The sequence below is a fragment of the Molothrus ater genome, chromosome 21, assembly GCF_012460135.2.
Source record: "Molothrus ater isolate BHLD 08-10-18 breed brown headed cowbird chromosome 21, BPBGC_Mater_1.1, whole genome shotgun sequence".
Lineage (NCBI taxonomy): Eukaryota > Metazoa > Chordata > Aves > Passeriformes > Icteridae > Molothrus > Molothrus ater.
In genome coordinates this window covers 7,787,899-7,811,836 of record NC_050498.2, presented here as the reverse complement: position 1 = coordinate 7,811,836, position 23,938 = coordinate 7,787,899, and the positions used below count along the sequence as shown (strand labels likewise).

At 42.7% G+C, this 23,938-nt stretch overlaps 1 protein-coding gene across 2 annotated transcripts in view; it reads right to left on the bottom strand.

The window, feature by feature from the left end:
* SPECC1 (sperm antigen with calponin homology and coiled-coil domains 1) overlaps nucleotides 1–23,938 on the bottom strand; it is a 74,126-nt gene continuing 50,188 nt past the window's right edge. For both annotated transcript variants that reach the window (XM_036395332.1, XM_036395334.2), the window contains 8 exons: nucleotides 21,922–22,067; nucleotides 21,632–21,732; nucleotides 20,765–20,846; nucleotides 18,342–18,492; nucleotides 17,320–17,422; nucleotides 6,146–6,262; nucleotides 5,542–5,601; nucleotides 1–4,849 (listed from right to left, as the gene is read on the bottom strand). In XM_036395332.1, the coding sequence (XP_036251225.1) occupies nucleotides 4,760–4,849; nucleotides 5,542–5,601; nucleotides 6,146–6,262; nucleotides 17,320–17,422; nucleotides 18,342–18,492; nucleotides 20,765–20,846; nucleotides 21,632–21,732; nucleotides 21,922–22,067 (850 nt within the window). In that variant the 3' untranslated portion in view covers nucleotides 1–4,759. The remainder of the gene's footprint in view (nucleotides 4,850–5,541; nucleotides 5,602–6,145; nucleotides 6,263–17,319; nucleotides 17,423–18,341; nucleotides 18,493–20,764; nucleotides 20,847–21,631; nucleotides 21,733–21,921; nucleotides 22,068–23,938) is intronic.

Here is a 23,938-nt window from a genome sequence, read left to right as displayed (position 1 = left end):
TCAGAAACAGAAAAAGATTTATTAGAAATATTACACAGATTTTGCATCATACACTTTAATAATGTTAATATTTAAATATTAGCATGTCCAAATCTGCAATGCTTAGTATGTACATTCTAATGTGCTCTTTGTATAAATTAGATTACGATGGAACATCTGTACCCAACAGGGAAAGCTAAAACTGTCAGAGGTGATCATCCCATATGACAAACTCAAGCCTGGACCAACAGTCAATAAAAACATTGTGTCCAGCACTGCCCAATGGGACTTGGCACATGTGCAAGTCAAAAATGGAGAGACCATCAGTTGAGAAAATAAAGTTACTTGCAGTTCAGTGAGAAGCTGCTTCTGCACTGTGTCGGCGAGCGAGCGTCGATGGCACTGCAGTTGGTACAAACCAACACAGCTGAGCATAGTAGAACTTATTGCTGGGTTTAAAAATGTCTTAATGCTCCATGCCCTGAGTCTTTTTAGGCAAAAAGCCCTCTTGTGACAGGAAAATGCATAATCTCATCCCATGCAGCCCCTGCCTGTGATCAGATGCACAAGGCTCAGCTTTGCCAAGAGCTGGCCCAGTCGGATCCTTGCTGCTGGTACCCCCAGCACAGCAGGATGAGGGAGGTATGAACAAACCAACAAGCCCAGGCTCGTGTGGGCATTGCCAAGGAAGGGGGAAAGTCAGGGAAGCTAAAAGGTGGATTTTTGAAGAGTTCCAGGTCAGGAATCAAACTGGGAAGAACCAATCATTCCGCCCGTGTGCACTTGGTTCGGACAGAAAACTTGCACAGAACTGGTTCCATGCACAAAACAAGAGACAAAACCTGTCAAAATCAACTTCCAATCACAGAAAGAAAACTGCCAAACCTCAAAGGGACCCTGCATAAGCCCCAAATCCCTCTGCTTAGCACAGCTGCCTTGCTGCAGTGCAGGAAGAACAGGAAGTCTTTGTCCCCTTCGTGTTGCCACGACTGGCAGGGGAAGGGGAGCCTGGCAAGGGCAGCCAACTGTGCTGTGTCCTCTCCTCACCTGCTGAGACCCCCAGGCTGCACTCTTAGGAGGAATGCCCCTCAAGATGACAGCCCACACAGACCCTCTGATGTCCTTTGTGACAAAGAGCCCCAGGTGTGTCTGTCCCCTGTCCCTCTCCTCACACTCTGGGCTCCCCTCAGTCTCACCAGGAACTTTCAGAAAAAGCTCCTCAGCCCTTCTAGAAAAGCTCCTCACAGGGAGGGGCTGACTCTGGGCTCACTCCTCACACCTCTGTACCTTCCCAAGCCATGAAACAATTTGTACCTTCTCTGTCTCACCTGAAATCCCAGGAGCAGGACTGCACCTCCCACACTCCAATCTCCTTTCCTCTCCTACACTGCAGTACATCCCTCCTTGGAATGTCACTGGCACCCCCTTCCTAACCCTTCTTCTCACCTGCTCATCCCAAATCAGCTGTTTGCTTCCCTGCAGTCCCACAGACTCCCCAGGTGGTGCCTGTGAGTGACAATTCAAGGAGCAAGGGACAAGACAAGATTTATCTGCCTGCACACCAGGGAAAGAGCCATTACTCCTAAGAGGCAAAGTCAGAAAGGATTTAGGCAGTTCAGGCAAACCTACTGCTCAACACCATCCCTGTCACATCATCACATTCAGGACATTTTCAGAGAATTCTCAGAACTTCTATAAAGACTATCCACATACCCTCTTGCTTAATTTAATTAAATTCCCTAACTTTAAAGGCAGCTGGAACTTAAATTTTGCAGCTCCAATCTGAGATGTCTCACAAGGGCCTGAAGAGTCTCTGAAAACCAGGCCTGCAGCATCTCATATAGGATAAATTTAAATTCATATTGAAATTTTAAGGCAGTGTGAAAAAACAACAGCAACTTGTGAAAATCAAGGTCTAGAAATGTAACTGTGCAAGGTTTAAAAGGAAGAACCCCCCCCCAATACTGTAAAAGTTAAATGAACAAATAAACAATATTCTTAATTTAAAAAAATAATCTGGAAAACCATCTCTCAAAGTATCAAAATAAGATGTTTTGCAGGTTTGAGTACAGAACAGTAACATTGAAGAAAAGATAAAATCAAGTATCTTCTTCCCTACTACAACTCTGTGTTGTAACTCCTAGCTAAGTAAAAAAATTAGGAATACACCACTAGAATTGGGTAGAATTAGTGTTTGGACTATGTTGCTGGGAGGGGCATAGGAGAGGAAGCAGCAAAGAGATGACAGAAACATGACTTTGCACAAATCATTTGGAAAAAAAAAAGAGAAAAAGCTGCTGGATCCCACAGAATGGTCTGTAAGGGTAAAGTGAGCCTTGAGAGCCAGAGCAGTGTCAGAAGAGCCCTGGGAGCAGAGGATGCTCACACAGGAGGTGACACACACCCCATGGACACGGAGCCACACTGCAAACCCTTCCAGTGACCACAGGGTTAAAATTCCCTCTTTTTACATCATTTACTCTGACTTTGAGATGTTTACTACACACTGGGAATTAAAAGTGTTTTTCTCATCCCTGCAAGTGCCCAATCCAAAGCCCACTGAGGAATATGGAATTTTCTGTGCTGACTTCACTCCAGCTTTGAACTCCAGCCCATTGGAGAGAATTGGGATCCCTGCCAGGGGACACCTCCAGGGAAAAGAGCTGCTGCATCCACAGGCAATGGGGCCCTGCAGTGCAAGTGCCTCAAGGAACCCTGCTCAGCACAGATTTCCTCTTTCATCTCATCCTGTATTTTAGAGCAACTCATCTTGGGTTCTCCATGGACTCCAGAGTGAATTCCATCGAGGAAGGGTTCCCCTGCAAGGAGCTGCCTTGGCAGCACCCAGCTGTTTGCTCACAGTGCAGGATGGCAGCCAGCATCAGGGGCACTGTCAGTGCTCTCCCCTGGGCCATTTTTATCACACAGCCTCTCTAAAGACTGGAACTGAACTTTCCCAGAGGCAATGGATTATTGGAATAGATTTCAGACTAAAACCAAGAGCAAGAGACGATTTTATCCTCCCCCAGAACAGGCAATGCCTTCCTCCAGCATCCTCTTTGTTCAAAGCAGTCCCTGGCCTCTACCATCTATTCCTGAATCCTGTATTCTGCTGTGAGAACACCAAGTCTGAAATATGTTGTTTATTAATTAAATAGCATTACAAAGTAAAATCAAATCAAACAACAAAGCACTATGGGGAACCAGAGGCTGAGATCAGCCACCTGCAAAGCCCTTGAAAGCCTGAAACCAATTTTGTTCTGTGAAATCTCTTGTTTCCATTTCATGAGCCTTTTTCCAGGAGGCAGGAGCAGTGAGCACTATTATTTTTTGCAAGAGAGAAATGATCCCTAGCTCCCTAGGACTAATGTCCACAAAGCATCAGGGTTAAGCACAGTAACTAAACACCAACTTTCTCCTACCAGCATGCCCTGAAGCAGCCAGGCAGCCTTTACATGCTCTCCCAGACCTGCTCCTAGAACAAATCCAGCAGCCTGTTGGATGCTTCCATCCTTGGAGACAAACACAAAAATTAATTTCATCAGGTGAAACGAGAGACACAGAATAATGGACACTTCACAGCGTCTATCGGGCATTTTCCTAACAGTGTTACTGAGGTGGGAAGCTGCTCCCTGGCGCCCGATCTCCCTGGCACAGACAGGTTCCAGTTGCATTGTTGTCATCTGTGGAGTGAAGCTGCACCTTCCATTGGTGCTGATATATGACTGTGTTCCTTTAGAGCATGACATCATTTCCAAGCCTGTCCCAGTGCCCCATGGGCTGTATTTCATGGCCCAGGGCACAGGCTGCCTCCAGATTCCTGCCTCTAGGCAGCAATGACACAGTTGTGCTGACCAGACAGGAGCAACACAGAAGGAAGAAGTTACTCCACTCAATCCACAAAAAATATGAGATGTCACTGTATTGCTCACCTGATTACTGGCACCTTTCAAGCTAAAGCTATTAAATTGCATTTGCAATGTTCCTGTGATAACTGTGCCTGCACAGTCAGCCAGAAACCAAGCTCTGGCTTCCCAAAGTAATCAAGTAATGAAGTTGGAGTAATAAACCTATTTTCCTCAAAGATATTAATTCTGTTTGAGATGAAATGAAGTCCCAGCACCTAACAGGATCTTTCAGACTTATTTCACTAGCTGGTGATGAACAGAGGGTGGTTTCTGAGTTACAAATGATCCTGTTACCATCCTGCTGGTTATGCTATGAGTAAATTAGTGCAGTTATTGGGTGAGATGTGCAAGAGTAACTCAGGTTAAGGTTCTACAACTTAAGTGCATCTGTCAAAGGTGTTTTATAAAATACATGGAGGCAAGAAAACAACATGTACTTGGGATGAATTAAGCATCTTTTGGCAAGAAGAGCATTTTTGTGAGCTTTTGTATTAACATTAATCTCCCAGCCTCCCTTGAGTGCCAGCTTAGTCCACATTGACTTAAAACTTCATTGTGTAGCAGGTCTCCTGTCAAGGCAAACGTTGTTAGCCCAAGGGATCCTCTTCAGAAATATCCCACGTGTGCTTGAAAACGCTTTGCAATTTCCATGTGGGAGCAAACTTACCAATGGATTTGGTTTGCAAAGGTGGACAACAGGGAATTATTTGGTTGCAGTCCCAGATGGAATCAAACCTACAGAAGAGCTTCCTTTCACACTAAGAGCTTTGCTTGGCTGTGGAAGAGGAGCAAGCAGGTTTTTAAAGTGATCGAGTGCATCTGTAGCATTCTTTGTTCTCTTCCCCACTCGTGTCCACCTCTTGCTCTGCAGCTCAGGTCTCAAAGTATTTGTAGATCTGGGCCACGTACTGCATGACGCTCTGCCAGTCGGGCCGGTCCGTGTACATCATCTCGCTGAGCTCCTGCCAGACACAGCACCGCGCTCAGGCAGCCCCAGCACGGCTCCCCTGAGCCCCCTCAGCACTTCTGCTCCCACTCCTGAGCCCCCTACAGCCATCAGGACCACAGGAATGATCCACTGGGCCAGTGCAATTCTCAAATCTCTTCATGCATTCTGCAATCTACAATATTTCTTCCATCTGCAATCAAAGATCAGTTCTCTATACAACTTCATTTAAGCTGATCCTTCTTTGCTTCTGAATCTAGCTCATGAACCCTATAATAGTTTTCCCTTCATATTAAACTTCTATCTCCCTTGTCAGATAGGTAATTTTGGAAAAGTTTTTTTAACAGTTTAATGTCTTTCTGTTTCTTAAAACAACAGGAAATAAAATGGTGCAACCATTAATGTAATAGTGTAATATGGAAAGTCTGTCCATAAAATTATATATAGAATAATCTGCAGCTGGCATCTAAAATAAGAACATAATCCATACCCTCATTTCAATACTGGATGACCTGCAGCAGCTCCTCCAAATTATATTTATTCTGCGATTCTACAAATTCTTTCTGGAAGCTCTCCTAACACCATCCTGATGGTGGGCAGCCCTCCCCAGCACTTTGAGTGCAAGGTCACTGACTGGCCACATGGCAACAAGGAAAGGTGTTGGAACGGTGTTTGCAGCAAATGTCCCCTTGCTCAAAGGTTACTCACCAGACTGGGTTTGATGCCCACACTTTCAGCAGCTTGAAATGCCAACAGCAGATTTCTCTTCTGTAAAAATAAAGTTCAAAAGGATTAACATCAAAGCACTATTCCTGAACCTTTCCTTGCATCTGGTTACCCAGTAAGTTTAAATGAGCAGGTGTATTTGAAAACTAAACCCCTGGATTCCATACTTGCCTGTAGACTGTTTTTTGAGTCTCACTCTTTTTTGATCTTACTCACTCACAAGTTCTTTGTCTTTGAACAGCTCATCTACTTCTGCCTGAGTGACACCCTCTGTTTTTGACAAATAGGTTGTTGTGAAACTGGTTACAACTGGAAAAAAAAACACTACAGTTCTGTCTTTACTATGAGTAAAAGGTTTCTGCAAAGGTTTTAATTAATATAAAGCATTCTTGTACATACTATAATTCTTACTGTGATGGATACCGTCTTTGTGTTTATTTGCAGCACTCACTGGATTTAGCCAACTTGTCACTGTTTCATCACCCAGCAGTCCCTGCATTTCTTTCTGGGAGCTCACTGTTGATTTCCTTCCCCTTTTCATCCATTCTGTTCACCGTGAATTCTGCAAATGTACACCACAACTTACTTTGTCCTGGCTGTTGAGCTCCTGGTAAGGAATATGTGCAGGCAAATATGTGTGCAGGAGAGCACAGAAGGCCAGCCCATCACTCCAGCTGCTGCTGAAGTTGGTAATGTCAATATTCTGTAAGAGAAAACATGAGTCATCCTTGAACAGTGCTACACAACAATAAAAAAAATCTCCAAACAATAGTTTTTATGCAGCTATGGAACAAAACCCCAGAGCTGAGCTAGAAATATCTGTGGTGACACTCCCACCACTGCCACCTCCAAAAGGAGGGAGGTGAAGAACAAAAATTTAGAAATAAATAGTCTAATAGAGTTGGGAGTTTATGTGACAAATATAAACTTCCTTCCCTTGTTTCTAGACACTTGGATTGTTCTTTGCCAGCCACATCTCTTACTACAAGGCTGCACTCAGGTGCACAGAGCAAGCCCAGTTTCCCTGTTCATGACAGCTGAGGTCCAGAACCATGGGGGCTGTAGTGACTACAGAAACAGAAGATGGTATTTTAAAGCCAGCCCATCTGCAGAGAACTCCTTTAAAGCAAGATTTCTGGGGATACAGAGAGCACTTGGGGCTCTTCCCTGGATGCTCTCACGGGGCACAGCTGCAGTTAAAACAGGCCCACGGCCCAGTTCTGCTCCTGTGAACAAGGTGACCTTTCTGATGCTCCTGTCTGCACTGCCTGGCCATACCAGCACACTCAGGAATTCCCATGGCCGAGTCTTGCAGCTGTAGTTGCAAACAGCAGCTAAAAACAGAACAGTGAACTGGTACAGAGCAAGAGCTGCTGGAGCAGGGGGGCTCTGGGACACGGTGGAGCTGCACCTTCTCCCACACTCCTGCAGGTGTGGAGCCACCTCCAACCCCCCTCAGCAGCCACATCCTCCTGTGTGCTCAGCTTCTGTTCACACTCCCCACCCCTGCATTTTCTTTAGTTAGCTGGTTTCTGGTTTCTTTCAAGACTCCCCCAAAGACAAGGCTTTTACTGCATCTCTCATACAACAGCTGATGCAGACACTAAAACCCAGACAGGAATTATTTCAGCATGTGCTCCTTGCTCCTGATGCCTCACTGATTAGTTATCCAACCTGGACTTGGTCCAGTCAGACACGATTTCCAGTTAGTAATAAATGTCCATAACCAAACATGACTCAAATTGAAGCAGTAGAGAATATTTCAGATTAAAATACTTTGTAATAAATCTACAGCTCTAATGGGCTCAGAAAGAGCTGACGTCCCCACACTGCACGAGCCACCACATTGTAGGGCTCTATTAACATCTGTCAGTGGAGACAACGCAAAAATGAGGCACTGGCTGAACAACGTCAGAAGAAAAAAAAATTTTCGCTTTGAAAGCTGCCTTGGCATTGGCTATTCCATAAAGTTGCAACTTTTTAGTTGGAAGTTCAACTTTGTGTGTATGGAATTGGCTGAGCTGGATTATTCTGCTTTCTTGAAGTTTCAGACAAACAAGTTCCTTTCTATTTATCAATCTGCAGTTAGTGGGAAAGGACTGACTGCCAAGTTACAGAAGTGTTTTTACTGAGGCCAACATGTTTTATCAGCAAATAGCTTATCAGCAAATGCCAATATTCTCATTTTATACTGTAGGATGGAAATGGAAAATGGAGGTTGTTCCTCCTCTTTCCCAAAGGCCATGGAAACAGGAACAAACAGAGCCTTAGTTATGCAACAGGACTAGACAAAAAGGGAAAGCTTGTTTGTGTAGGAACGTTGTATCTATCCTCATTTTCATGATGCTACTATGAGACATGTGAGATACTAAAAGATACTCACTACTATGTGAGATACAAAACTGCTCCTTCACACTATTTCACTATCCCAGAATCAGTTTAATAATTTTATCTACCTTTGCAATTTTAAATACATCTAAAGCTCTTCTCTTCCCAAATCACAATATCTACACATAAGAACTGCTCATGTCTACACCAAAACTAGGTCCAAAAATCCTCACCTCCCCAACAGCATTGTCCAGCCAGTCATGCTCAGTAACTTTTGGATCTAAGGCTTACAAACAAGCAAAAGTTCAAGGATGGGATTCTGCTGACCATGTTTGAACCACAGATGAAATCTGCTGCAAAGTGGTTTGCCACAATCAACAGCCAAAACGAACTAAAATCTGAATTTTTGTCCTAAATGCAACCCCAAAACGAACATTGAAAGGTTCAGCTCAACTACCCAGTTCACAGTACAATAAAAAATATCTAGGCATACTCAAGGCCACCTAGTTCCATTTTTACATCTAACAAGAATCAATGAATTTTGGTTTATTTTTCTCTAAACAAATGCATTTCCATTTCATACACAGTACAAACCCCTCTCCCTGTCACTTCATCTTGGCTTCTGTGTTAGATATTTTTCAGTTTGGGATATAAGGACATGGTAAATGAAAAGTGATCTGTGTTTTGCTACACTGCAGCTTTATTTGTAGTACCTCCCCACTCCACCACACCAAGAGAAATTAAGTCAAAATAGAGACAACTCTGATTTCTCGGAAGATCTCTGGCTCCCCTGAAGCCATTAAAAAAAAAAAAAAAGGAAAACAATTTATGGAATGAACACCTCGGAAACTATTCCCTTCTCTTGATTATTTTGGCAGCAGAGCCTGTCTCAGTCTTGCTGCCACACCTCTCTCCCTATTCAGCCCCTGAATATATGGGAGCTATTTGTGTCCATGCTGCTTGTTAATGCACAACCCCAAGCTGCAGGAGGGTGATTTCTGTGTCCCACTGTGCTCACAGCAGAACCCCCACCCCAAGCTCTGAAAAACTCCATGTGGCTTCTCATGAGACACCCAGAAAGGATGGCAACACTCTGAGCCATCAGAATGAGTGCAGGGAGAAATGGGAAAATGGAGCAGGGATTCAGATCAAACTGAGTTGCAGCATTTATCAGGAAAGGAGGAAAAATTTGCTGTCATATGGCCACAGTACATCCTGTGGTCAGTGGCAGCCCAGGCTTTGTCCTCAGCACTCCTGCAGGGTCACCAATCAGTGGAAACACTAAATTCTCTTCAAGCTCACAAGTGAACTCCTCTACATCACTGGGAATGTTCAGACACTGGGATCTGGAGGCACACCAGGGAGCATAGCTATCAAAGTACCAGAGTGCCCAGAAGGGTCTGTTTCTATGAACATTAAGGTAAAATTTAAAAAAAAGAGAAATATCCAGCAATGTTATTTGGTAACAAATGTACAATCTAGGACATCAGTGTCAGGTCAAGCCTAAGACACAAAACACCTGGAAGTGATTGACCTTAGCCCCCCATTCCAGGAACAGGACCTTTCCTGCAGATAACAGAGCCCTTGGAGAGCCCTGCTAAAGACACCCAGGGAAATCTGTGTGATCTGTTCTCACTAAAAACAATCCTTTGTTTGTCTGAGGAAAAAACCACCACCCCATTAGATTTCACTCGATCTTTGACTCCAAGCAAAAAGCAACAATGATATCATGCACTCTTCATTACAGTCTGAGTAGGTTAAAATCATGATACAAGATATTCCCACTATGCACGTGTTACTGTGCCCACAGTATGGCTCTGAGTCATAATTTTCTCCCTGAGAGCCAGAATTATCAATTACAGACATGAATCAGCTTGAAGCTAGCCTGGAACTCTGAGAAAGAAGGCCTGCAAGAAATACAACCTGAGCATCATTATTCCATTCTCTCAGCATCCAGCATCCCTTCCTGCCTCTCCCAAGTTATTGGGATGGAATGGCACACCAGGAACCTGCCAGAGTATCTGATCATGGAGGTTCAGCCCATGCAGAATATAAAATTAAATACTTGAAAATAAATCTATTGAGTAAATAGATTAAATTGCCTTGTTTTTAGTAGCAGCTTCCCTCCAGTGGCTCATCACTACCCAGGTCCCCACAGCTCCTCTTGAACAGGTCAGTGGTTTTATGTGGATATATTTAAACACATGGCTGAACAGAAGTCACAGCTCTGCAAATCTGAACTCTGACCTTTCTAAAGCAAAATGGATCAAGGTACCTTGACAATCAACTTCCAAAGAGGATCCAAACCTACCCATCTTTAACAACAGCTGCACAAAATGCAGCTCTAATTTGATTTATTACACCCTAACTGGCTGGGGCCAGGTTAACAGGGTTCAGCCAAAGAAGTTCTATTCAAAGGAATCTTCAGGCTCTCACTGGGCAAGTTCTGAACAGTTCCTAAGAAGCAACATGAGGGAAGGATGGCTCCTTTCAGCCTCCAAAACAAGCAAAATACTCCAGTTCATCTGAAATGCTCCAGCAAAGATATGAAACATCTGGGCAATCTACTGGAACTATGGGTGAATGAGAAGTGTGGTCAGGTCCAGTTAACAGGGATGAAAGGCATGAATGTCTGAAATTAAAGGCTGCCTGGATTCTTCTGTAATTGCAGGGTACACCCAGATGACAACTGCACACAGCTATTTTCAATGGGGAGCTGCAAGTCTGAAGTGATTTGTACATCACATTTAGTCCATCTACTACCAGGAAGCTTTTTCAATTCTCTTACCAATCTTTTTCTCTTAAATGGAATACAAAATGAAGTAATGCCTTGTGATTAAAAGAAATCAAACCAGCAATGTATTGCACAGGGATTAAGTGGGTAGCCAGGACTGGGAAGGAAGCCAGGTGACCTCCTATCCTCCAGCCTGTATTAATATCCCTGGTTCAAATGGCCCAGCCAACTGCAGACTCCATAACAATTGCTTTAAATTTCTTTAAAATATTGTGGTTTTATCCCATAATCCATATTTCTAATGCTTCTCTCAGCATGTCAGTTAGCCATGCATCTTATTGCTGATTACACATGCATGGAACAGCAGAGCTCAGATCACAAAATGCTCTCTGAAAATGCAATTAAATCATGTCATAACAGCACTATGAACTGAAAAGGAACTGATGCCAGCTCTTTTTAAAGTCATGCCATTTACTGCATTTCTTTTTATAAAGAATCCCTGCTTCCCATCACATTTTTAGGTTCTCTTTGCTTCTTTCTCCACTGTTACCACAGGTGCTGCTTTGGGTTTACCATTCATCATTTGCTTCAGTAAGTGTGAATTAATGAGCTCTTCAGCAAAGACAAGATATTAGAGAATTTATGGCTGTATTTTTTTTTTGTAAAAGCATCAAACACCAATTTGCTATAGAATTTACATAGAGCAGAGACATTTAAACAGATGAAATTTTAAAAGAATATTATGCATCCTACACAAAGATGTTTCAGCTCCCAACTATTTCCCTCTCAAAAACCAGAGAAGACACCAAAAAGTCAGGCAGATCCAATTTTCCTATATTAACTTTCCTACCCATGGCAGACTGGCAAGAATAGGTGGAATGATGCTCTCTAAAATTCTGTGTTTAAAACAAGCTAATCTGGACAGGACTTGTCCTACAGACATTGTTCAGAGTAAATTCTAGAGCCATTCCAAAACAATCTGTGCACTCTTCAAACTCAGTTCTTTCCTCCTGTGTTTCAGGACCTCCTCAAGGCAGCTTAGTTCTGATATTGTGGTTACAAGGGAGAGGTGGTGCTGAAATGGCTGAAGTTTTCATGACAATGAAAAATGAAAGTAGTAGCAAATGAGAGACAGTAAAGATAATAAAGTAATTATGTAGCCTCCTATTTCCTTTGCTTGCAAGGCAAGATTCTACTGACACTGAAACCATCCCTGCAACCATGCAGTGAGCAACCAACCTGCCTAAGGAGCCAAACAGCTCTGTTGGTGCCTTTTACTGCTCCTTTTGTTTGCATTTTTATACATAAAGACTGACTTTTTATAAAGAAAACAAGTTCTAGTGAACACAGGCTGAGAGTAGCTGCTGGCATAGCATGTAACACACAGTGGATTAATTTGAAGCTTTCCTAACAATTAATCTGAGTTATTTTGAATGCAAATAACCCCATGACAGCATCCTCATTACTAAAAGTCACCTACTTCAAAGGTCTCACTAAAGGTTAGTAAAGTTACAGGGGTTTGTACGTATTCCTCAGTTTGGGTCTTAATTTATTGCTATGCACAAGAGAGACAGAAAATGTATAAAACCAAGTTCACAAGGAGATGGTTAGTTGTTAAACATACAGGACCAAATGAGAGCTGGTCTAGGCAGAAGCAATTTTATGGATGTGTCTGGGTCATTTCAGAGATGAGGTAATGGTGACAAGAGGTATTTATCAAGTGTGAGTGGTATTTCTGTAATTTCCACCAGTCACACTCCAAGAGAAGGCAGAGCAGGAGTCACTTCTGTCTGCAGAGGTAGATTACACACCAAAAACAGGGACTAAGGAGTGCCCCCTCTTATAATAATCCAATTAGACATTGACCAGTTCTGATTTTTGCTCTGCATGTCTCTTTTCAGCCTGAATTCCCCTTGCTATGCTCCCTTGCTGAATGGCAACTCCCTGCTTGCCACACAACTCCCACTTCCATCAGTTTTCTCAGCAGCTCCAACAAATGACACCAGTGCTGAATGCCACAGAGAAAAAACAGACTGGGCTGGGTCCCTTCATTCCCAAGGCTGCAGCAGTGGAGATGCAGCAGCACAGCTCAGGGACCACACAGATACTCTGGGGAAGAGGGGAGGGAGAGAGGAGGGGAGGAATTAGCTCCACTCTGTGTCCAAGACAGCAGCACAGCTACTTCCTGCCTGGAGCCCTGGTGCAGAATTGCTAATGACCACACTGGCTGCTCCCACAGCTCTTTTTAATTATCTGTCTTGAGAATTCAGAGATTGGGCATGCCCTGGAATTCCTGGGTGGAGGGGCAGGCTGCAGACTGCAGCAGGCTCAGGGTGGAGGATGGAGACAAGGTGGGCAGAGGTCCCACCACCAAAGGTTACTGGTGGACCAGCAGCAGGGCCCAGCTCCCTGCCAGTCAAATTCCCAGTTTGGAGCTGTTCCAGCTGGTGACCAATCAATTCAGTGTTTTCACTGATTGTCAGTGCATCCAGGCAACACAAGGGAAGTGTCTTGGACTTTGGGATGGACAGAATGTAAATGCTATTTTTAAAATGACCCAGCAGGATAGAAAGCTATGCTTGAGAGAGCTGCATTTATTTTATCCTTCCAATCAAGAGACTTGTGTTTGTTTAAAGGATAAAGGCCTCTATGTGAAAAAAGGTAGAGCTTGGCTCAAGTTATTTGGCTCCACTGTGGAAGCACATTTGTCCACTGGCATCACTGAGAAGGGGTGATTACATTGGTAATCAACCTGGTTATTCCTCACATGCCAGGATTTGGCTACTGCATTTTAATTCCAGACACCAATCCTGGGTGCACATCTGGTGATTAAGAAACCACTGGGTTCTCTCCTGTATTTCCTCAGGACAAGGCACAGCTGTGCTGGGATTCTCAAGGCTTTAAAACTGAGCTCCATCATATATGTGTCAAAGGAAGTGTTTGAGCAAGCCAAGCCCCAGGTATTACATTCTGACCAGGTTCAGAGGTTGATCCTGGGTTTTGTCCCATTCAGTTCTAATTCTGGTGAAGAATCAACTCTGCTGGAACTGCCAGCCTGAGTACCAACCCTGAGGGACTGTGGTAGCATTTATATTTTATATATATATATATATATATATATTTTACATTATTTACACAGCTCTGCAGTCCCACATGATGCCAGTGAGGTCAAGTTCTCAGCTGACAATTAGAAAAGGTTAATGCTTCAGTAGACAGAAAATGCCAACTACTCACACTAATGACATACAAAGAAGTAACAAACTTCCTGTTTCTAAAAAGAGCCCTTATTTTCCAGAATAAAGAAGAAACCTTCAAATATAGACGTGTTAAAAGTACAACTGGCCATGAAGGAGCTTTGGGATGTCCTATAAAGCAGGTCCTCACAAAGTGCAACCCCAGGAATGCACCTGGTTGATGCATCAGCAATCCAAAAATTGCCATCCTGGCAGTGTATCCCAGCAGAGTCCCTCTCCCAAAGGAGAATGGTCCCATGACCACCTCACCAAAGGGAATATGTCATGTCCATCTTTGGGTCACACCTAATCCATGCTGGATCTCATCCAGCCAGCAAATCAGACAAAAAAAAGCATCAGAAAAAGCAGGGGCTAACAGCATGGCATAGGGCTTGAGAACAAGGAGGATTTGGAGGAAATACTGCCTAGCACAACGAGAAAAGAAATGCAAATTCCTGCGAGAAAAAGAAAGCCACAAATTCGTAAACAAAAAGCTGGTATTAGTCTGAGTTTAAATTGAACACAAAGGATAAAGAGCTTTATATTACATCCACTGCCAAACCACCAGCAGAGCAGTCTCTTGCTATAATTACTTGACAAACAGCAAATACTGCAACAGCTTTATTTTTCTGCCTAAGCTTTTGTATCTGTGCTCCATGAAGAGCGGCCTTGATCCACAGCTGATGCACTGACACTGCCATAGGGAGGTGATCCCATGCAATGGCTTAAAACACAGATCAAGAATACATGAAATACAAACATTTCCAGAGGTAGCTGCCATTTCCCTTTATCACTTCTAGGACATTCCCTGTCTGCTCCTATTTAGCATTCTTCTGTATGAAACAACCACAGAGCTTTACTGTTAAGAGATGGAGGATCTTCAACAAGTGGTGGATGCAAAATAGGTCCTGTTAAACCAAACATCCCTTTGAACAAAAGAATAACCACGAAAATGTATTGGAGGAAAGAGCCACTCTCAGATCCTCTTTTCCTCTGGGCCACAGGAAGGGTGTGTAGTGGTTGAAAAGAGCATGAAAATAGTTCCATATTCATTAACATGGTGGCAGTTCCTTCTCCTCTCTGGAGAGAGCATGTGTGGCAGAAACAATAATCCTCAATTCTAATGATCATGGGTTAAGTGCCTCTTAAAGTTCTGTGTTTTCACAATACGTCTGTGAATGGCAATAGGCTTTAATCTAGAGAGGTTTGGCCCCTTGACAAATGGTCTCCACAGAGAGCAAAGAGAATCAGGGCACTTAAATGACACCACAGTCACTAATGACATGATTATGGGAGGTGATAATGCAACAAGAATGACTCTCAGCAGCTTCCAGGAGTTCCAGCTCACAGGAACCCAGCCTGTTGGAAAAGAGGCACCCAGTTCCTGCTTCACAATGCTGCTAGGATGTATCATCTTTTTAAATAGATGGAAAAAAGCCACAAGACAACAGAGAAAAAGCTATTTTAACACAAATAGCTTACTCTCAGCAGGCTTTGTGGTTTAAAGTATTTGTGGTAAATGAGTTTCAGAGCCACAAAAGCATTTCTCAAGCCTGGTCACCTCATGGCCCTACATTACAAACCATGATGTCAACGAACTTGGAGAGGCAGAAGGAACAGCAGAATTGTGTATCTGGCAGCAGAGAGCCTGTGCCACTGCACAGTTCTTATAGGGAACCATACATTAGATTTGGTTTTTAAGGTGGAGCTGTTCCACCAAAGTTTTGCACAAAGACACTGAGTCCAAAGCCTGATTTCACCACAATTCTTGCTCCTACTGAGATTTTTTGCACCTCCCCTGCATAGTTATTCAGAATCAATGGCCAAAATGCCACATAACATTAATCTGGGCACCAAAACATGACAATTGAAATAACATGATCTATCATGCCACAGTTTATGCAATCCCATTTTCATATGCTTTTCTCCTAGTCCTTAAACTGAACTCCCACTTTATTTTCACTCCAGTGATTCTGTTTTCATGTTCTCAATTTTTTTTCTCAGTATGCATATCTTTCTGATATCAAATCACTGTTTAAATAAGGATCTCAGAATTGACATAGTCAATTACAGAAACATAGATGCTTTCATGTTTCCCTTCAGTTACTGTAAACTCATGCAATTTCTTTTTTTAAAAAGCAAACAAAACCCTCCAGGGCCACTGCTAATTTGTGTTGCACTTCCCCCAACTCCCCTCGGTGTCCCTGGTTTATTTTATGAGATTGCCTCCTGGGGAACACGCTGAAGTTCAAGGCCAGGGAATGTTCCCACTGTAGTCCATGCAAGGAGAGTTTATGGCTTGACTTGATCTTAAACTAAATTAAACTAAGTGAGTCTGTATTTGCCAGGAGCAGGATGAAGAATTCTATCTATAGCATAAGTTTTGTATGAATTAAAGCATTTAAAAAGTGGAATCCTGTGTGCTGGTCCCCAGGTCTCGTCCCCAGACACCTTCCTAGGTCACTCATCCAGCTTTCCTCAGGGAATCTGGGACATGGGGAGTAGCTGCTACTGGGAATATCAATTATTCTAATCCATTCTGCCCATACTGCTCAATGAAATCATAATTTAAACAGAAAGGAATCCCCCCTCTTCCCCCCCAGCTCAGATGAGGAATTGCTATCACACATTTTGCCACCAAAAAGAGAAGTTGGGCAGCCAAGCAGCAAGTTTTTAATGCTCTCCTTCTGCTGTGTCACAGGGCTGAAAAGAGTTTGCATCCCAACTTCCCCCTGGTTCTGGCTCCACGTGAGGAATGACAGATCATCCTGGAATTTGCACAGATGAAGCCTCACAGACAGGGGTGTTATCTCTGAAAAAGAAGTCATCAGGGCTCTGCTCTGTGGAGCTCATTACCTCATCCCACCCTTGCAGTGGCTGAGGCAGGAAGGAGGATGACGTTCTTCATTTCTTGTACTCAAGAATGATAAAAACTCCCTGTGGAGCTCAACATCAGCCCTACCATGGGAGTGCAAGGGGCTGGGAAAAGCAAGTTCATGATGAGTTAGTGAATGCACAGCAGAGAGTGCAATGGGAATGAGAGGCTGAGGAAGAATGTCCAAGAGAGAATTCCCCTAAACAAAGCAGTGAAGATAGAAAGGCAAAATTCTCACCATAAATCAATATTGTGATTGTGCTTTGGTTCTTCTGACTTTAATACCTACCCTGAGATGTCACACAGGCCTCTATATTTGCAAAGCCACGTCCTTTTTTTCTAAAATCAATACATTTAGTTCAACTTGGGTGTAAATCAGAGAAAGAAACCTACAGGCTGATGCTCAGAGAACACTTCTAACAGTGAAAAGGGCAACACTGCCAGGAGAATCTGAATGAAGAGGATGGAAACAGCCCACAAAAGTAAACATGCAAAAATCAACATACAATATTATTCATATTTCTTTGAAGTGACTGCTTACTGCATACTATAGGAAAGTGATTAAAGTAAAAAGGTACCTACTCTCTTACCTGGTAACCTTCAGTCTTCTTTTGGCACCATTTCAACAAAGCATTCCTCTTGGAACCCCCATACTCCCGGGCCAGGGCTGCCAGGGGGTCCTTCCTCTCCACACTAAACCAGGGAAGAAGGGAGAAGACAATAAATACACTTGAAATCTCTTTAATTTTTTAGTCTGTTTAATATCTGTATGACACAGCAGAATGGCAGCACAGAACATGAACATAAACCAAACTGAATTAGGTTTTGGAGCCTGCAATTAGTGTTTTCCTTTACACAAGGTGGTGTCACTGCACATGAAGAGCTGAAAAAACAGAACCTGTGGATAGGCAGTGGTGTGTGCTAACCAAACATTTCTGCTATTATTGTCATCAGCTTTGCTTATACAATTTTCAAGTAATCTATTTTATATATTGAAAACTAGGATTTAGATGTAAAATTGAAAGAAACTGCTTAAAGAATCTGTAACAGTAAATTCACACCCAGTTGAGGTGCTGCAAAACAAGTTCTTGAATAAAATGAAAAGTGTGAAAGCTGAGAACATTTAAAGGCCAACAATTAAAACACCCACATTGTCTCCGCTCTACAGCTTCTACTGGTGGAAATAATGGTGGAGATCAGAGGAAAATGTATGCTTTTTCTCAAGAGAGAAGAAAATTATGTGTCAAATTTCCTTCATCCCTCAGGGACCAGAGCCTCTGGTTTTTAGCTCACCACAACATGGAAAATGACAGTAAGATAAAGAGGGCTGACCACATGTACACATGATGGAATTCTTGTGCACAACTCAGTGGCTCCTGAAAGCTTGCTATCCTCATTTCCCTTTTTAAAGATCATTACAATCTGAATTTTCATATCTTGATCTAACAGAGCCTGGTAATTCCCAAAGACCAGCCAGCAGAGTCTGCCCTGGAGACAGGAGATCCTCCAGATTAAAACATCCAGATTAAATCCTCCAGATTAAAACATTTATCTTGGTTCCAAGGTAATGCTGTTGGGCTGTCCTGTTTTTCCCAGGAAATTGGGCTGATACCTGAGTTTGCTTTGGGGTTTCAGGCAGCTGGGGGTGGAGGAAAGCATCCTGCTGCTGAAGGCCATGGGGGGTTTGCTCAGGGATTCCAGGGAGGGGCTTTTGCGGAGGTAATGGTCTGGTTTCAGCTCTTCATTCCTCCCCTTCAGAAGGTCTGTGGGAATTCAAAAAAAGCTGTCAAATTTGTAGCCTGAAGAATTTGATTAATCACTGTCCTGTCACCCCAGCACACAATATGGAGTCTGTTGTTTTGATTCTAAACAAATGTACTCATTTGTTCATTAAACACACATGGGGCTAGGAAACCTTGAGCAGATTAGAGGTGGCCACAACAAGGAATGGCTTTGATGATTTCAACAGTACAGGCTGCCTGGTTTCCTGTGATTGATACTCCTGCTGGGGGGTAGGGGCCTCAGGTGAATGAAGGGAAATACCAAAATCTACAGTCTCCAAGGTTCAAAAGCTGAGCACAGATATCTTCACCAGATGACTGAGCAGCCCTAGTACAAGGATTTCTTTTCTGCCATTAGCAGACTTAGAGCAAGAAAGCCTCTTGTCTTCTGAGCACAGCCCAGGGAAAGGCACTTACTCCTCATGATGTCTGATACAACTTTGAGAAGGCTCAATATATTCACAGCAGATGCATCTGTATTTTTCTTACATATATTATGTAAATTATATAATGTACTTGTTATATATATTGTTATATAGTCAAAAGAAAATCACTGCATATCAATATATATAAAATAATAATAATAATAATTAATAATAAAAAGTGATGTAACAAGCCAGGACTGCACATCATGTTATCAGAAATTACTGAATGTGGAACACAACTTTTCCATCTCTTTTTCAGTTCCATCCCTATGATAATTGCCAATTAATGCCAATCACTGGGGTGTGAATTCCTTCTTATCTCAGCTTCAGCTCCCTTTAACTTATTTCTGGGTGCTTGAAGGTCCAGATGGAGCCAGGAAATCTCTGACTCTCAAAGATCACAACCAAAGACCAGCTCTGGGTAAAGTAACCCATGCTCCTCTCCAACTATGTAACATTTGGGTCACATTGGGGACATCACAGAACCCTGCTGTGACACTGGTCAGATGGAATCAGCCAGAAGATTTTTATTATGGAGACTACTTCACTCTGAATTTCCTTGGGGATAATTTTTGATTCAGTGTTGTTTGCATAGGGCTTGGATCAACTGCCTTCTAGGATTATTTAGATTGGAACCAGAGCTGTTACAGCTTTACAGTGAGTAAGCCTTTGCTATGGATTATTGGAACTAAATTAAATCCAGGTACAAAGAGAAGCTGTAAATATAGGAACTTGTTAGATAAGCAGCCATAAATTTTTACCCTACAATGGCTTATAAAATATCTGTTGATTTTAACAGATTTCACAGAACTGCCCATGGGTAATAACAGGAATTATCCATGGCCCAGAGTGGGATATTTATTGTTAAGGACGGGCATCATATTACATAGCTGATACATTATTTCACTCTACAGTAAACTGGTAGAGATTAAAAAGGTTTTATGTTGTGTTTGGGATCTACACACTCATGCAAGACTTCCAGGAAACCAAGTGATGCAAGTAAATAAACCCTGTCCATTTCCCTAGACAGAAGCAGACACTTCTGCTTGCTTAGCCAGGTTCTAATTTCTCTTCTGTATTAGCAAACTATGGCAGAAAATCAAGTTTAGCCATCAAGAAGTTGTGACTGATTGTTGGGGCTTTTTTTGTCCTTTCCTGCAGTTTCACTACAGGAATATAACATTTCATCTGTCCTTAAAAATTCAAGAATCTGCTGTTATTAACTTTGATTACAATGCAACAACTACATTCAGGACTAGATAATCAAAATAAAGGGCCTAGAGAAAATGGGAAACAAACATTGGTAGGAAAGAATATTAAATGACAAGAGAACAAAAGCAAAGTGTGAAATGAAAACAAACTCATCTCTTGAGAACTCTCAAAACAAACTATTTCCAGCCCAAATATGACTGCTCCTAAAACAGTCACATCAGTATCTGAAATGTTTGATGTATTTCAAATGAAGCTCAATTTAAAAACAAATAAACCCTCAGAAGACAGTGCTTTGGGCTAATTCCAGAGACATACATGTTGAACAAAATCCAGCCCTCTCCAGTTCCACAGTGTGGATTAGAGAGGTGCCATGGATCCTTCAGAACAAAGAAGGGGAGTTTGTGTTGGCAAACCACAATAAATCAGCTATTTTTTAGTTATGATCAAGATGGGAATAGAAGCACAACAAAATTAATTAGCTCTGTAAAACAAAGATATTGGAGGCACTTTCCTTTGACCACGTAAGAAGAGGAAAAATGGCTCAGGCTGAGGCCAACAGTAAATAACAAGTTTAGTTAACAGAAAGAGGCAGTGTCTGTACATTGATCACAACTTACCTGCCAGAGGGAGGTCTGACAGGTCTGCATGCCTGGCAATGCCCTTGCTGGCTGGCTTGGCATTGTTATACACAGAATGTCTCTGTGAAACAAAGGTGCAAAAGGTAACTGAAGAAGTATTGGCCATCATGCTTAAATAGGTGAGCAAAAAGAAGTTTCTGCTATCTCAAGAGCACAAAGCATGCAGAGTGATATAGAAACCTTTCAGCAGGGTATCAGCTGCATCTAGAGTTGGGTAAATAACTGTGAAAAATAAAAGGACAAAGGGACAATATTTTATCTGGTAATACATTGGTTCCTCAACTACTTCACACTTCTATTTGTATGATTTTTCTCTTGCCAAACAATTTTGAGTCACAAACCAAAAGTAAGGATGCCTGTTCCCAACCCTGACTCTGCTCCCAACACCCTGAGTCATATGTCATGAGGATTCTTGTCTCTGCAGCCCCAGCAGCAGTTTTCAATGAATATCCCATCATCAGGCATCAATACACAGTTCCCAGACCTCACTGGATAACTGGGAGCACACATCTTGGAAACTTCAATCCCTTGTGTCCCAACTCATGTGCCAGCTCCCTAGTTCAGTGTGATGTTTCTTCTATCTCACCCCCAATAACTGACACCTCTTTTCTGGTCCATGGTGATAAAAGCTCAGAACTGGATTCCAGAGCTCACATCCGTCCACCAAGACCTCTAAGCTGAAGTCCAGACAAACTCACTTTGATCCTTTTTGTTAGGACCACAGCATTTGATGTTCCACAGCAAACAAACAGATGAGTTTCCCCTTCCCCCTGTCAGCAGATGCTGGAGCCAGCACTGTTGAATCCACCCCTTTTGAATCTACAAGGACAGAAGAGCTCCTTGTACCTGCATTGGGGAAACAGCAGCTGCTGGGGCTGTCCTCACTGGAATTCCACTGAGAGGGCTCCTGGGCACCTTGTGAACTGGGATATTTTGTCCACTGCTACCTGCAAGGAAAAACCATGGAAACATCTGGATTTCAAACCCAACTATCAGTCTCTTTTCATATCAGGGAACCACTGTGACATTCCATATTTATGTACCAAGCACTGACAGAAAACACCCATCCAGGAGCAAGAAGCAGATCCTGCTCACTGCTAGAAATATTTTTACTGCAAAGTACAATGTCCAAATACCTGAGCATCCCAAGTCAAAGGACTTTATCAGTGACTTCACAGTGGCTGCAGATTCTGGAGGCGTGGGAGATGCTCTGCTGAGGCAGACCCCCTGCCAGCGGCTGGCTGTGTCTGACTCCAGAGAATCCACCTCTTCAGCTGCCAGCCTGCAAGGCACAAACCAAGCAAAGTCAGGGCCAGCAGGAAGTGCAAGCACATATTAAAGGTCTTTACTGATAGTGAGGTAAATCCAACAATGAGCAGGTTTTACTGCATTGCCCAAAACATGGACCACTCTTAGAATATTCAGGTACTTTTTTTTGCAGTGCTTGGCAAACACTAAATCACTGAGTCTAACAAACTTTTCTGCATTGTTTACCATTTCATGCCCATTCCCAAGCCTCACACAGGAAGGAGGATTTTCATAGGAAAAACAAAGCAGTTTGATGAGACTTTTGAGTAATTATCAATAATTCCCTGAAGATGGGCTTTCAATACAGCATAGGTGCCAAGGGGCTGCTGTGGCTCTCAGTTTATAGTGAGGAAAGTAACCAAAAGACAAATACACTTCAGAGTAAAAACTCAACACTTAAAACCTATCAGCAGAGACATCTGCTAAATAAATGAACAATCACAATTCATAAGCACTTATGCATGGAGTAAACTCTTAAGTGCTTCATCCTAGCAGACACAGGAAGGCCAAAATCCAATGGCTAGAATGAAGACAGATAAAGCAAATAGAAAATGTTTTATATTTTAAGAGGAAGGATAAAGAAGTTACTCCTTTGAAAAGAAATTCTGAAGTCAAGATCAGGTGCTGGACTTACAGGAGTTCATACAGGAAGGCCCAGAGCTGTGTTAAACATCAAATATAATCACACAGTGAAAGTTGCTTCTAGTCAAGTATTTTACATGACATTGCTCAGTGACTTACCTGTATTTCTCAGGTAGACTTGGAGTGCAATTACCTAGCTTTAGTTTAGGAAAGCTGCAAGCAAATAAAGTCTAGCAATGTAAAAAGAGATTATTTGTACCTCTCCCATCTGCTCAGAACCTGCAAATGAGCTGCTGAGCAGCAGGTCCTGAGCTATCACCACTCCTCCCTGTATTTACAGTGTTTGATACACACCAAGAGCTACATGAACACAAAACCAGAAATTATTTCATAAAGTGCCTGGAAGACTCCATCCAGAAAGTGCCTATGGGGTGGAACAACTTCTGTGAGCCAAAAATAGAAGTTAGAGCCTTTCCCTTTAGCCATCAGAAAATGAAAAAGGCTAAAGGGTGTCAGTGAATAAGAGAATAAGAGTGACTCAAGCTTCTATTTCTGGCAGGGCTTAAGGAGGTGCTGTCTTTAAGCAGACTTTGCTATTTCTTTAATTCATTGAAGCCCCTTGTGTGCCAGGGGAGCCTGCAGAGGCAGATGGCTGGAGAAAAAGCCATTTCAGTTCCATTCTCCTTTAATCCAATAAGGAGGAAAGGCAGATTGGATAAGATTCTCTGAGCTCTGAGGGAGCCAGTGCCTTGCTAGCCTTAAGTTCCAGCCTTGACTTCTTGTTCTGTGGTTCATAAAGCATGAACAACAAATCAGCACGTGACAGCACCTGCACCTGAGCTACACAAACCACAAAAGCTACAAGAGTCCTGTAAAGCATGGAGGAAGGACAAATTTCTGCCTCAAAACCCCAAACCACCCAGTGCAATCTGTTACACTTTCAGTCTGGCCTTTGACTGCAGAAGGATGCAAACATGTTAAACAGAGTAACTGGACCAGCCCCTGTGCCACAGAAGAGTCAATTGAGAATTTACATGCCATTATTCTGTCATTATGAGGATTCAAGTGCTGCAGTTACAACCAGTTCCATTTTTTTTTAAAGAATGCTTCCTGTAATCTTCCATCTGTATATTTGTAATAGGCAGCCTGAAACAACCTCCTTGATTAAACACAATCACAACAGAAAACCAAGGCCTCCCTTGCTGCAAACTTTGGCATAAAAGGTAAGAACAACAATCCTGAGAGCCACTTGCTTCAACTAAA